The following is a 15,884-nucleotide window of genomic DNA, read 5'->3' as shown; positions in this document are numbered from 1 at the left end:
GACCCTGTGTGACCCCACTAATGTCCATCATGTGTGGCTTGATCTTACCATCTCCCCAGGGAGGAAGAACATAGAGGGGAGTGTTAGTGCTTCTTCTAAGTAGAATTTTTTCCTCCTTGTTTGTCTGTTTGTTTAAAGGAGTACTGAGCAAACAGTGGGGATATTTTGTTTTCTATATAACCACTTGCTTTCAGCATGCTTGCAGCCCTTCCACATCCAAACTATGCATCTGTGCTGCAGGACTACTGACTACTAGTGAAATTGTGAATATATGGCATAAAATTAATTTGGCAAAAACATGAATGTTGGTAAAACACAGTTAATGGAGTAGATTGTAAAAGCTGCCATTTGCATGGCACAAGCAGAGGTTAGTTGCATCCCCAGAAATCACATCTGTTTGTGTCCTCGTGGGGTTGTAACTCGCCAACACAGTATATGACTTCAATTACCTGACTGTAACTATCATAGCTTCTGCTGTAGCCAGCACACCAAACATCCTAGCACTGTCCACATGGCTCCCCAAGCCACCCAGTGCTGTAGGAGCCCTGGCAATTCCAGAAGCAAGTTCTGGACCAAGAAATATTTGCTTATTGAATGGGTGAATAGCTTCCAATAAACGCATACAATTTGGGAATAGTGCAATCTGCTCATGGGCAATCTGCAAATGGAAAATTAAAAGAATGAATCTAGTAAGTAAATCATCAGGAAATATTTGCCTCTCTGAATTAAACCCTGTTTGGCTTCATTCGAGCCAAACTGAGCTTTCTCATACTAGAGCTAATCCTTAATAAATCAAATTATAAAAAACAAGTAAAAAAAAGCCCTTAAGAGAAGGTCAGGGAATCATTTTGCCAAATGTAAAATGAATATAAATGCGTAAGTTTTCTTCTTTAGTTAAAAGATCTTGGCCAAAGCCCTGTGCTCCTCATGAGGCAAAACTCTCTTTCTTCAGGTCATATAATGAGTGTGAATCAGGGAAGTATTACACTCGGGAGATAGCTCCTGTCCAGATGAGCAGGAGCACTTACTCCTCTCCATCACAGCAAATAAGCTTTAGGCTTTCTGGAAAAATGAAACACTGAGGACATCCAGCCCAAACTGTTAAACTTCCAAGCTTCATCAAGAACACCAGCTAATCCCCACCACACATTCTTTTGGAATCATGTGCTTTAGTCATGTTCATGCTTTGGCCTTCAATCAAACACGCTGATTCTCCTCACGCCAGGCTACTGGACATGTTACAATCTAGTTTGGCCAAACCTTTGCTCCTGTAAGATTAAGCATGGTTTCCAGACTTTCTTCTTCCCATGTGAAAAAAGAAGAAAAATTGGAAGGAAAAAACCCCAGCCCCGGGATGCTATCTACTCTAACCATTTCATTTTCAGATAATTACAGACTAGGGCACAGCTGGGTGGGACACATTTATGCTGCAATAGCATCCAAACTGTCTTTTACAGTGCCCAGTAATTTGCATTTCACTCATGTAACCAAACCCATTGTTTCGGTCAACATGTACCAACATCCTTGTGGGCTGACCTCTCCAGCACTACCTCCACTGGGCAAGCCACCATCTGCAAGCACATTTCATGGCCACTTCTTCCCACCTAGGCATTGCTCCAATTAGTCAAGCATAAACATGTGAGGGCAGTGTGCAGCATCTGTAACCCACAAGTACAATCAATGGATTAACCAACTCTTCTTTTGTAGGAAAGATGACCCCAGTTGGCTGCTCCTCCAGTGGCAGGATATTTTCGGCTGCTGCTGGAGTGGGAAGGCCAGTGACTTGCTTTGAAACTGCCTCAAACAGCTTTCCACCAGGGACTCTTGAGGCAGGGAGGCAAAGCTGAAGTGCTTTTAACTGCCCAGAAAATGGAGGTTGAGAAAGGAGGGAAATACATTGCTCAGATGCTCTTCTTGGAGCTGTTTAACAGAATTAAAGAGAAAATGTACAATGCTTACAAATATTGCTGCTTTTTTATTAAAGATTTTTAATAGAAAGTGCTTTGCTGATGTTAAGAGAGCTTTTATAAACTAATTATAAAGCACTTCTAATGCCTGTATTACTCATGTTTGTTTGTTGCTTTTTCCTCCAGTCAACTCTCTCTGCTTCCCAGTCTTTCCTTTCTATTTTCCCCTTTGCTGCTGGCTCTCCAAATGTCATGCAACAAAGACAAACAAGCCCCAATAGTAGTGATTATGAGAAGACCTCCATCTTTTCAGTCCTTTTCTATTGTGAAATAGCTAATCTGCTCCCTGGCCATTGAGCAGTGCTCCATAATGCCCTGGGGTCAGCACAGATCTCCCAGGTGGGCACCTGAAAGTCTGTGCCATTCATCTGGGTGCTCCTCTCCCAAGGGATATGATCAGCACATGGCAGTTTTGTGACTCATACTGCTCTACACCTAATCAACAAACCTGTTGCCTCTCAGCCTCAGGTCCTAAGAGATGCTGAGTCCTTCCCCACAGAAAGATGCTTCCAGGGCATTATAGGGGCATTAGCTTAGGATGGGGAGAAATATGAACAAAAAATTATTTATATATTCACAGCCATATCGTGAGTCCTCCTAATACATAAACTTGTGCAAGCCTTGCTTCAAAGCCTGAGGAGGGCTGGCTCCCCTGACCAAGCTCTGACCTAGCTGGCAGCTTCCTCAATCTCTTCCTAGAGCTGTGATTTGAAGTAGGTGAGGACGTGCACTAAGCAAAGCCCAGTTTCCAGTGCTTGCCAGGGCAGGAGAGTGTTGCAAGGCCCTAAAATGAACTTCCCCAATGTTTAATTTGGAGCTATTATTTATAGGCGTTTCCATGGGTCTTATGACTGCAGCTGGCAAACAGTAATGATGGGATGCTCACGAGACCCTGGGAGGTAGGAAGGCACAGAGGAGCCCAAGGTCACACAGGAAGTTTGTAGCACAGCCAAGAATAGAAGCCATCCTTGATGAGACAGATTATGTTATATTGGAGAAGTCTGGCCTAGATAGACAGAGAGACAAGTAAGTACTGACTGCATTCCAACAGCCCCAAATTTGGGAATACACAGTGCTGACTTTAGCCTTCAAGACCCCTGGTCTGCTTGAACCCTATGTCACTGTGTCTTGAATGTATCTGGTGGGAACAGGAAGAGAAACTGCAATTCTAGTGAAATTCAGCAGGCATTAATACTCTGCAGGTAGTGGGGAAAGGAGTGTGCTTAGCCACAATGGCAGCTAATAAACACAATTGTTTCCACTTTGAAAAGGTGGCAGGTGGTTTGTTTCTCAGAAATTGTTATAAAAAGCATAAGGTTTTTTAAACATCCCCTAAGAACAGGCAGTTTCTTAGAAATCAAATAGCAGTTGCAGTATAGAGATAGTTAAGAAATGGTGAACCAGCAGCTCTGTGCTTGTTTTGCAATCAGTGGGTGGCTAGAATTAATGTCCATTACATGCTAGCTCGCTTAGTCGATTTTTCTGTGTCACCACTCATCTTCATGCTCTTTTGTACACCACCTTCAAACCAAATCCTTATTTCATGGGTGGTTACATTGCGAAACACAAGAAAACTTTTCTGTGAGGTTTACACAATCCTGAGCAACTGCAGGACATACCTTTCAAAGGTTAGATTGTTCCAAAAGCTACTGAGAACTTTTAGATGATATTTTTTATAGACATGATAGCAGATAGCACCACTGTTGTCTGATGAAACAAGAGCAATGAAGTTTGATCTTAGCTGCCAGACCTTAATCAGGGTAATTAATTCTAAATACAGCAGATGAATTGGATTCTCCTCTGACTTGAACTGGTTTTACACATGTGCAACTCATCATTTTAAGGGTAATCACTCCTAATTTATCCTGGTGTGAAAAGAAAATCAGTCCTCATAGACACAGATCCTGATATAGATTTGTGCACAGACCTAAAAAGCTGTATTACACCTAGCTTTAGCCAACCTAACATCCTCTGCTTTCAGTGGAAGCAGACATCTCACACCCAGCTTGGGATGAGATTAATTGTTCTTCTGCACTGACAACAGAGGTACTTTGAAACAGACTTGCTGACTGGACCCAGGCTTTTGGTAGCTGAACATTGGAGAGATGAATCTGGTCTCAGTCTGCAGCTTTTGGGGCCATTTTTACCCATGCTGAGGCAAAAGATATTAACAAAGCTTGTCCATGTTTTGCCCTGATGGAAATAAGTGTCCCTGGCAAGAAGAGAAAGAAATAGGCTATAATTGCTCTGAATCTCAAGGGATTTCACGGGACTTCAATGACTAAAATGACAAAAATCTGATGGCAGCAGGGGGAGAGCCAGGCTGGGGTGGGGGCTGGGGAGATGGTGCAGGCATAATTGCTTAGGATTTCTCGGAAGTTTGTTCTGAATTTGCCAATTACGCCTTGTGTAATAACAGCATGGGGGGGGGGTTGTAATCATTCTACTATGGTTTGGATTATTTTCTTATCTCCTCAAAAAAATCTGACCAGAATTTCTGAGAAATGAAAAAATCCAGTTATACAGTCAAGGAGAAAAAAATGGGAAAGAGAGAGAGGGAGAGAAAATAACCCTGTCAGATTGGAAAACTTCTCAAAAAATGCCTTGAGGACAAAAAAAAAGGAAACTACAAATAGCCTCTATGTATACTCTTTGAGTTGTTTTCACTCCCTTACAAGCACCGCCAATGGGAAGCGTCTTTCTGCAGTTACTGCTAACTTATGCAGGGCAGAGGGGAGGCAGGGGGAGTAGCCAAATACATCATGCAAAGGGAGGAAAAAAACATAGCTGTAAACTGCTCCTGTGGCAAGCTCTGATTCAGCAGGGAATTTCAGCTCCTAGCATGCTGCTGCCCTCCCCCGAAACAGGAGAGCAAAGGCTCCCCCGTGCTTTGCCGTTCATCCCCGGGGTACCTTCTTCAAGCTGTGTTGCCAGATCACTGCAGAAAGGCACATTGGAGTAGAGAAGTGCTCTCATCTGGGGCATGTCTGGAAAATCGTTCGTTATATAAGAAAAAAGATGTGCTAATGTGCATTTTGAGGGCTTTTTAAGGCTGTTGTTCAGGAGGTACACACAGATGTTTAATTTTATTTCTGTCTCCAAATACAAATTCCTTGCCTTTCTATCTTTAGCTACAGGGGTCTTGTTGCAAGATGTCTTTGGTATTCTTTGGGGGGGGGGAAATAATGGTGAAATCAGGAATGAAATATATAAAGCATGTTAGGAATAAGCCCTCTTTCCATGGCATTCTGCCTTCTGTTGCCGCTCTAAGGGAACTGAAGCAACTCACAACCTTTTCATACCCCAAAATGCAGGACACTTGAGAAAATGCATTTGCACTTTTCTCCTTCTGCTACAATCCATCTGTGGAAAAAAATTAGACTTTGGTTTCTATGTCATTTTACTGTCACCACTCATAGGCACTTGATCACTAACACAAAGAAAAAATGTATACAATAAAAGATAACAACCACAAAAGGAAAAATTACTGCTGAAAAGCATCAGAGCAGGCAGAAGGCAGGGGAAAAAAGCTCACTTTGCAGTGGGGGGAACAGGTTTCCCTCTCCTGATAGGATCCAGTGCATGACAGCCCAGGCAACAGATAAAGACGAGCTTGGACCAGGCTGGCCCTGATGACTGAAGGTCTGGGGTGCTGATGAGGATTAGGGAATGCTCTTATGCTCTGCTCTGCCAGCCCTGTTCCCAGTGAAGTGAGTGATGTCCCATCACAGCTCACTGGTGCAGTGTCAGCCATGGCCTTAGACACAACATGCAACGAAGAATTAAACAGAAGAGAGTAAAAACTGCGGTCAGGTGGGAGCTTTGTAACTGGGCTTTCCACTATCACTCATTTGCACTGTTTTTTTTTTTTCAGCACAAAACTGAAATAAAACACCTTGTTAAGCACCAGTTGTATACAGGAGGTTGTAAGAACAGAGCCCTGACCAGCCCACCCTCACCCTCTTGGCTGTCTATATCCCTTGTTAATGATGGATGGTCAGCCTGGGACTGGCCCACTATGGGATGGCTTTCTGACCCCACATTTTCTCAGATACAGCCTATTCACAGCCCAGCTCCTGCCTTAGCTGATGAAGAAATAAGCAAAGTTTTGCTGCCAAGACTGGCCTGCAGCCTCTACTATTTGGGTATTTCCGCAACTTGATCATGCCAGCTTGTAGTAAGAGTAGTTTCTGGGGCAAACAGCACAACAAACCTGCCTGATCCCTCCTTGCACGCTGCATAGCTAGCCCAGCACCTCCTACCATCTTCTCTCCTCAAAATATGGGCACTTGCACCTCAGCAGCCATCTGAACTGAGCAGTGCCAAGGGTCTGAGCACAATCAATGCCTGGATGAAGGTGAGCATGTGCCATGCACATATCACACCTTGCCATGTGTTTGCAGCTGTAGTGACCTCCCTCACAGTTCTCAGAGGCAGCAGTATCTCTGTGGGGGGGTGGGAGGAATTAGCTGCTGGCAGGGGCTGGTTGGCATCCCTGAGGTGAGCTCAGCCCTGGCCGGGAGAGCAGGTCAGAGACGTAGCCACACCAAAGTGGAAGTGGGAGACAGAGACAAGAGAGTGGGGTGCTGCATGAAGCTGGTTGCTACCTTTTCTCCTTAATGTGCTCTGGGAACAGGGGATGGGACCATCCCTGTTTCTCCCACAAACAAGGACCCTGTCACTGCTTTGTTTAGAAAGATTTTTCTTTCAAGCAACCCTTTGTGTCACCCTCCCATTCAGCTGTGGTGGTGCATCTGCATTGTCCTGCCAGCTCAGCCATGGAGTGTTTACAAGCCTCCCTCACCCTTCCAGGCTATGGTTCAGCTCCATTGACACTGAAGGCAACAGACTCCTCTCTCTTCGTGTGATGAATCAATTACTTCCTCTGACACTCTATTACTATAGCCCTTACATCTCCAGATTGCAGATGAAAAGACAGGCTGAGAAGGGGGACAGGGAAGGGGACAGGTCTCCTGAGGTCTCCTTCAATTGAGTTGTTGGACATCTGAAGAAATCCCCATCTGCCATATTTAAAGAGACAGAAAGATGTTTGCTCCTGAATGGCAGAAAAATCAGAGGGTTTTCACAAAAGAAAACCTAAGAAATCAAATGGGTCAAAAAACTTCAACAAGATACAGTGAACACAGATCAATGGTGAGTCAGTTCCCTCTGCTGATGGAGATCCCAGACCTTGTTCCTGTCCACGACTATCAGCCAAACATCAGTATTACCAAAGAGACAATCATTACACCTTCCCTTTTCACTACAAAGTAACAATGTAAATGAAACCTCACACCAAGACTAACAAAAGAGGAAGGAAGCTGAGCACATGCCTCAAACTCTTGTGCTGCTGGTGGAGGGAGGGGCCCTACTCCTTGTTGAACATCCATCAACAACCCTGGCTCTGAGGGTTCCCTGGAGGTTTCTAATACATGGAGCACTTCCTGTGCAAACACCCGGCTTGTGGCGTGGCCTCAGCCTGAACACAGGGGCTCTCACACCACCAGTGGATGAGTGCTGCCTGTCACAGGGAGGGGGAACCCCACCTCAAAAAAGAGGGGTGTGCCCTTCCTCACACTGATCACAATGTCTTCTGTACTGCTGTAAGAAGCGGCATTTGAGGCAGTCACAGAACATGCGTGGCAGTTTCTATGTCACTTGTAACAGGGCAGTCTTTGGCATAGGATTTCTGCTGTCAGACCCCACTGCTTCAGGCTCTGCTTCTAGGAACTCATTAAACAATAACATCTCCATGTCTGACCCAGTGTTACTTTAAAACCACACCATACTACTGTGGTGTGATTGCTCAGCAACATTGTACATACATCCCAAGAATTCCTTGGGATTCAGGGTGGGGGAAACCCAAACAAAAACCCCTTAGGTTATTCACTCTTTCTAATGATCTACTGATCAACTCACTAAGCCACCATAAGGAAGGATTTCTATGGTGTTTGAACTGATATATCAAAGACAGTTGCTTAAAACTTCCTAGCTGTGATTAGTGGACCATGACTGCTATTAACTTATAAGGAATTCCAGGATCACCAGACTGTGGTTTGCAACATATTATGACATTGCCATTGAATGGTGGTGTGCAGCTGCTTGATTTAAAGAAAACGGAGAATTAACCTCAGATTAAAAACTAACCTCCGCCAATTCCTTCAAATATGCTCTATGCTGAGCTCTGGCCAAAAGCAAACAGAAATTTCTACTGTTTTTCAGTCTGCTCTTTGCAGTCTGTTCTTTTTATTTTGCATTTATATTTGATTGCAGAATTCACACCCAGCCTGAAAAGGTAACAAACCAGTCGTCACCTATGATGCTCTGACCTGCTCCTGTGTGATGCTGCTACGCAGCAACCTTTGGAGGGGAGTGTGCATTACACTGTTGCTACCTAGACTGGGTTTTATGCCTGTGGATGCCCAGATCTCTTCTTTATAAGGCAGAAAATTTAAAGTGATTCACCAATGCATGAACAGTAAGTCAATAGCAGGGAAGGGGAATAACCCAAATCTCACAACTCCCAGACCTAGTATTTGCTGGTGAGTCTGCCATTCCCCTGTTACAGCCTGACAATAGGGATGATATCCATTAAAAAGGCTGCATGGAGCTAAGGCAAACAGTTGCTCATTAAAAGACTAAACTAGTTCCAACACAAATCAAGGTGAAGCCTCATGTTGCTTTTACTGGGCTTTACATCTGGTCCTTAGCAAAAAAGGATTAACTTTTTAGTATCATTCTAGCACTCTCCTTACATTCACTAAGCCTTCTCACTCTGGCATCCAGATAGCAATTCCATGACATAAGAAAAACACAGCTAACCTTGTGACACACAAAAAAAAGTGACCAAGACGTATATCCCTAATGACATTTACTTAGACTCCTCAGACCCCACCTGTTTGGGATGAGCCTCTGAGAATGATGTCACCTGGTGACACACAGTGAGCTGGAGCACTGATGCAGAAATAGCTAAGGGCTTCAGGCTCGGCTGAAATCATGAGCACCTCAACGCTCTGGTTATCAGGCCATTTCATTTCAGTGGCATTGCTCTACTACTGCCCTATGCCATCTGCACTAAGCATGGTCAGCAAAGATACAAAGGGCTTAGAGCTGGAGTGTGGCTTAAGACTGCTCACTCACAAAAGGCACGTTTCTGAGACTTTTAGCTCGATTGTGAACCCACTTAGTGAGGAGTCACCACAGCCAGCCCTGTGCTTGCTCCTTCTCCAGATGCTGTGGGGTTCTCTTCCCTCCTTTGCTGGACAGAGTGGCTGACTAAGAAGCAAATACACCACCACCACCATCTCCTCCTTGACAGCAGGAAGGAGGGGGGAACGTCTCTGTCTCTAATGCTATTGTTCCCAGTGTCACCAGCTGGCCCTCAATTTGTCATCACGCCAACAGGAAACAAGGTGCAAAACGAGATCTGACTCCTATGCACTGGATGTTAGTGAGCTGGCATGACATAGGAGACCTCATGAGAGTGCATCTGGGGCCATGACCTTCTGCAGAGCCTGGACTTGGTCTGTCCCTCCAGGGAGAGGCTCTGGGGCGCAAGAGAAGCACGGCCATGGAGCAAGTGGAGCTCTCACAGCTCTGCAGATGGGCAGCAGAGAAGAGAGATGCGAACAACCTTGAGCTGTTAACTCATGCAGCTGGTCTAACACCATCACAGCTAACCCATTCATTGATGTTCCATTTCAGAAAAATGACCTGGGCTTGATGGGAATTATGAACCATACAGCAGATGCTGGATGGAGTTAAAAAAGAGTAGAAGCTCATTTGAAGACAAGTTGAGCTGCAGTGTCATGTTACCCAGACTGAATTATTTCCTGTACGTTAGAAATGTTGCTTCTGGCTACCCATGCCACAAATGGATGAGCAAGTAAATGCCTTCCTTAACATCTCATCTTTGACTTCCCCTTTCTGCTCAACTCCCCCAGTGCTGCAGGAGATGTAGTCACTTCCCCTTGCATCCTAGCAAAGAAATCCCCCATTCTGTAGTGCTCCAAATGTATTTCTCTTTTCTAAGCATCTTCCCAATCTCAAGATGAACTGCATTGTTTCTAAAATGTTTACTAATAGGCTAATTATGCATACTTTTCAAAGCATTTACTAATTAGCTGTCCATAATTGCTGCCTTGTCTACTCTTAACCTTCACTGATGGAAGGATGGCTTCTTGCAACATTACGCTCTTGTTTGAGGGGGATTGCAAGAGGCAGGCTGAATGCTGCAGCCACCAGCTGCCTGCTTGTCTGTGGGCACTGAGTCTGGATGCAGCTCTCCCCAGTCACCTGAGCAAGGAATTTGGGCCAGTATTTCTTCTGCTCTCTAGGAAGGATGCAGAGCTATTTTATTCCAGTGCCCAGCTTCCTGGAAGTCAGGAGATGGTCATGCCATAAGAGGCCTTCACTGGCTAGCCAAGCTGCATGCATCACCCTTTGTACTGTGGCACGGGAACACCAGTGTGTTACTGCCGGTGTCCCCTGGCAGGCAGTGCTCTGTGAAATGGGCACTAGGACTGTGGTGTCTCCCCTCACCAAATCTTGGTTCCCTCTGTCCTTCGGGCTGGGAGCAGGGGTGTCTCCTGCCATGCCTGCCCTGTACCCAGCACACAACAGAACGCTGAACTTGGTTCAACTCTCTTGGCACTATTGTGGCACATACGAGGTCACAGTGACAACTGCATACATTTCCTCATTACGGTGGTCCCAGTTCATGTTTCTGGAAGCCCTCAGGGCTTGACAGAAGGAGCCAAAGTCAGGAGGAAGAACCTGACTGCAGCTCCAGTTTCCATTTTGCCGTCTCCCGCCTGTTTTGGGAGCCCTGAGCCCGTCTCCAGACACCTTTGCCAGCATTTGGTATGTGCCACCAGAGGGGGCTACGAGCCACAGCAGCGGTCCCCCAAATCCTTCCCAGGAAGGGATCCCACCGACAGCAACCCAGATGCAGCACGTGTTGGAAATGGCTACAGGAAAACCCGCTGGCATAGTCCGATTATCACTTGGGCTTTTTTAAAAAACAACGTTCCTCTGGAGCAGATGTTATGACTCAGCTGAAAGGTCATCTGCTTGCAGAGGAAGCACAAGCGTGTCCACTGCAGCCTGGAAGGAGTGTGCCTCTGCTGCGTGTGTACAGCAATGGCCCGGCACTCAACGGCAGCACAGCACAGCCTTATCCTCTGGGGCATAGTCCGATTATCACTTGGGCTTTTTTAAAAAACAACGTTCCTCTGGAGCAGATGTTATGACTCAGCTGAAAGGTCATCTGCTTGCAGAGGAAGCACAAGCGTGTCCACTGCAGCCTGGAAGGAGTGTGCCTCTGCTGCGTGTGTACAGCAATGGCCCGGCACTCAACGGCAGCACAGCACAGCCTTATCCTCTGGCAGAGTCAATTGTGGCTGGGGGTGGCAGTCAGTAGCCAGTCTCAGGAGGGAGCTTTTAGTGGTCCAAAGAGAAGACCAGCAGCAGGAGAGGGGCACAAATGGAAAAGGCGGTTGGTTATAGATGCAATGATTCACTCATAGCTGAGGTCTCTGACTTGGATTTTCCAAGCAAGCAGCACAGACAGAACAGCAAAATGGCAATTAAGGAAGAGTGGACAGCTCAGCTACGTGACTGCATGAGCTGGGAAACAGCTGGCCGTGTTGCACACCTATTGCAAATGCTTCAGGTCACTCCTGGGATCACAAATAAGCCCTGGCATGCATAAAGCTGCTCATTTACCAGCATGCCACGTGGGGAATGGGAACATTTTGCCACTGCAGCAGTGTGCTCTTTTCCACTGGTTGTCACTTCCCTGTTCAGTGAACAGATATCAATGACACAGGCTCCACTATCCAAGCAACAGCTGCACTTGCAGCACAGAGAGGAAGAAACAGCAAGCAGACATGCTAGCATGATTATTTCCGAATAGTTAGGCAGATCTTTTATCAGAGCATCAAACTTCCCTTTTGGCTCTGTTCATTACTGCTGTGGCCCCACAGCTGCAGGATAGCAGGAACAATGGCCCAGGTCCTGTACTCCCCGTCACAGTATGCCCACCCTCCCTGCAACAGGAATCCCTGCTGTGCTGGCACACAACAGCCACAACAGCAGGAGGAGGCCAATTTTCTTAACCTAGTGCCTTCCCAAAGCAATACACTTCCTCGGAGCACAGATGAATGCAGAGAGGGAGAGCAAGTGAGAGAGAGAGAGAGATGTTCTGGGGTTTCAACTACATCAAATTACTCCTTTCATGATGGTGGTGGTAGAGTGCAGTTACTTCTTAATGCAGCTGGACACAGCTGAAAAATAAAAGCCCAGATGTGCCTCCAGAAAACAATAGCAACAAGCATCACAGAGCGGCCGCCTCTGGCTGCCACCTCAGGCATCCATCCCTGGTTGATGCTTCCACCCTCAAGGCTGCTGAAGCTGCTCTCTGCAGCCAGCTCTTGCTCTGGCATCCAGGCAGCACCAGGTATGTAGGTCCCTTCCGGCCAGCTGCTGGCCAAGGGGAAATCACTGACCTTTCCGCACAAGTCCCCAGGGTGACAGGCACCGTACAAAACACAGGAGGAAATGCCTCCCATCCCAAAGGGAAATCTAAAGCAGACACAAGGAAGGCCAGAAGGGACACAGTAAAACTAAAAAGACTTTTGTAGAGATTTTTGTAGGCTTCCAAATGGGTTTTAGGAATGTAAATGTTATGCTTTATGAGGGAGAAACTTCAGCCTAATAAGGTAAAATGAAATGCTGGAAGAAGCAGCAACAGGGGAAGAGGTTATGGTGTTTACCTCTGGAAGCTGGAAGCACAGACTGGCCCCATGGTTCCTCCAATAGCTGCCAAGTACCAACACCAGAGAAGGGGGACCTTGTCTGCTCAGAGACAGAGTGCCACAATGAAGTTCATCAGCTTAGTGTGAATGTGCTCTGTATCAATGATCAGATGTCAAAAGGGGAGCTCTGCCCTGAGACTGTGTTTTTAATACTGAACTCCTGTTCCTGTAAAGTTCTCACCTGCAGCTGCAATGTCTTTGCTTCTTCACACAAAAACCTCTGACACTTGGATGAGATTTATTACTACACGGTCACATAATAGTACTGTTTAATGCTCATGTACTACAGCATTAATATGTGTCTCCTTCTGGTAGGTCACTTCAAAAAAATCTCCTATCCATTTGTTTCAGACAGTGTTTATCTTGCACTGTTTTAATTGTTTTGTTTTGCTTCCTACCAAGTATTGTCCATGAAGATTTTTCAAACTCACTCCTTTGCAGTGTTGGCTCAAGGGTGCAGACACCCTAAGTCAGCTTGGCTCTCAGCTTACACCTGTGGCCAGCAGAAGCCCAAGTGCGCTGTGGATGAATCCTGTTTCACCTTCACACAGGTGGCAGCTGAGGGGATAGAACTACAGGCAAACTGCACTTTGAGAAAAGGTTTGATATTAGTGTCTGGTTTCTAGAGAGTAAAGTTGCCACAGGAGCTGAACTGAGTCAGAGACCCTGACAAACACTCCACCATTCATGTCCCACATGGGAAACCAAAAACCCTCCAACTCAAACCTTTCTGCTTTAACTGAAGTGTCCCTTGTGCATGTACATGCAGAAAAGGAAAGGGTGAGATCAGATAGCAGCCACTCAGAAGACTGTCAGAGTAAAGTAGAAAGCAGCAGAGGGACAACATCTCCAGCACTCAGGCAGTCCTCCAGCATGCACCACCTGCAGCTTAGGACCAGACACTGCTCTTTCACAGGGACCAAAGCATAACAAAAGTTGTTCAAGATGCTCAGAGCTAAAACTGACTGCTTCCTACAGGCAGAGGAAAAGCCAGGTGCCCATGGGAGTTTCTGGCTCTCTGACCAACCTGGCTTTGCTTACCTGAGACCTTGAAGAAGCAGAAGCTGAAGTCCCTCATGCCCAGATCAACCCCTGCCCTGCACACAACATTGTCCTGGGTAATATATATGGCATACTCTGCACACTGCAAATATAGGCCTATAAAGCTTTTTTTACTGAGAATTTGGGGCAACTGCATTAGCTATGAGAAGGCTACACAGTTCAGCCTGTGCAAGCAATAATAAAATCTGATAGCAACCATCATTCTCTTGTGTACCGTGAGGCCTTGTGGTCATTTATGCCCATATTAAACCTTTTTCTACCTTCTCCCTTCTTTATACACAGGCCTGATCCTGCATAGTGCTAAACACCTTGCACACACAGTGACTTCAGGGAGAATTCATGGTGTTCAAAGCCTTATTAGGCCAGGCTCTATCTGTAGGGGGTGACGAGATCCCCAGTGACATCAATCAGCACACCTTCATTAGAGTTAGAGGAGCTATGCTGATTTATGGTAGCTGAGGATCCAGTTCTGCACTTCATAACCTTCAGTACATCATCAAGCCCATGCTGAATTCTTTGTTCTCCACAGGACTGATTCTGCAGCCCCATAAATGCTTCCCCTGTCCCTCTGTCCTTTTTTGCAAACAGAGTTCCCCTCTCCATATATAACCTCTTTTTAATCAACAGGACCAGAGTGTCTGGCAAGATTGCTGTGTCAGGCCTGTTTTAGGAGACCCTGAGCTCCTTCACACTCAGGCATCCCTGTAGGTGGCTGTGGATTCCAGATTAAACACACAGGTTTATATGTCTGCTGAGACCACATTATTAACTCAGTCTTTTACAGTGCCCTTTGATGCCATTAATTATTCTTTACTAGTTGTTAATTGTTTTTCCCAGACATCTAGTTTCCGAATCCCTTCTTAGAAGAAAAAGGAGAAAATAAGCAAACAAAACCAACTCCCCGGTTTACCAAATGCAGCAGAGTAAGCACTATGGGAAGTTAGATCCGGCCCAAACAGCTCAGACTGCCAAGCCCCCAGCCTCACATGGCTCGAACTTGGGTCTCCAGCCCCAGGGCTCTCTATGCCATACCTCTGCCTAGTTACACACCAGAAAATTGCTCTGCTCTCCCAGCACGGTTTAAAAGGACAGTGAGGCCATCTTCACAAATAAAAAAGTGCTGCCTTTTAACCAAAGTCAAGCTCAGGTTCAAAACCAGTTAGCCTCTGTTTTCAGGCTATATCATGCTGAGTTAAGAACCACCAGTTCAATGCACAGTAGGCTTATCCTGTGTCTAAAGCAATATCTTAGAATCTCACACTCAGTAGAAGCAACTCTTGCTCCCGAAAGACAAGGAGATGCAGTGCTATGGGGGCTTAGGATGATGCTTGATTTCAACTGCTAGGAAGCATGAGACCCATACCACTAGGTAAAAGCAGGAAGAGGAGGTGAATATGTACTAGAGAGAAAGAGGAAGGGTCTTACTTGCAGTCATGTTTTTCAATTTCAAAGTGAGGGTTGAAGTTGAGGATAATCTTCTGGTTGGATTCAGGAGCATAGATGACCCACTCACAGTTCTGGTGGGAGGGGTAGTCATTGGGGTACCCCGGGGAGGTGATGTACCCAGCATCCTTGGAGTTCAGGCGACCCCCGCATGGCTGAGCTGCGGAGACACAGAAGGGAGCAAGGCATTGAAACAGGTTCTGGGCATCAGCTACACACAGCAGGTCCCTCCAGACCACTTGTAGGGGTGGTCTGATAAAGACCATTCTCCAGACCGTTAACATCCCTTTGGCACTCTAATATTTGATACTAATCTCTGGGCAAGGACAATTATTCTACACAACAAACATATTCCTTTCTACTCCACCTCCTGCCACACTTACATACCACATTTCACACAGACCAGAAAAGGGAAATGAATGCTCTTGCCAAGGCAAGTACAGAGTCATAAAGTAAGAGACAGACTGATATCAGATCATCTGGAGCTGCCTCATTTTATCCCTTTTTTTGCCTTCTTTGCAAGTTCCTCTGTGGCAGTCTCCCACAGCTGTCTCAGGAGACACTATAATTTGGACACTACAAATTCAACCCAGCT

The 15,884-nt window shown here is 46.0% G+C and overlaps 1 protein-coding gene across 1 annotated transcript in view; it reads right to left on the bottom strand.

Annotated features, from left to right (window-relative positions):
- The window catches only part of NRP2 (neuropilin 2), a gene marked incomplete at both ends in the record, with an annotated part of 73,638 nt that extends 58,189 nt beyond the window's left edge, over positions 1-15,449 (bottom strand). Inside the window, one exon of the mRNA XM_009070633.1 lies at positions 15,272-15,449. Within this exon, the coding sequence (XP_009068881.1) occupies positions 15,272-15,449 (178 nt within the window). The remainder of the gene's footprint in view (positions 1-15,271) is intronic.
- Between the last annotated feature and the right edge of the window lie 435 nt (positions 15,450-15,884).

The sequence above is a fragment of the Acanthisitta chloris genome, unplaced genomic scaffold (genome assembly GCF_000695815.1).
Source record: "Acanthisitta chloris isolate BGI_N310 unplaced genomic scaffold, ASM69581v1 scaffold24472, whole genome shotgun sequence".
In the NCBI taxonomy this organism is placed as follows: Eukaryota; Metazoa; Chordata; class Aves; order Passeriformes; family Acanthisittidae; genus Acanthisitta; species Acanthisitta chloris.
The sequence above is the reverse complement of the archived record's forward strand: the minus strand, read 5'-3'. Positions and strand labels throughout refer to the sequence as shown.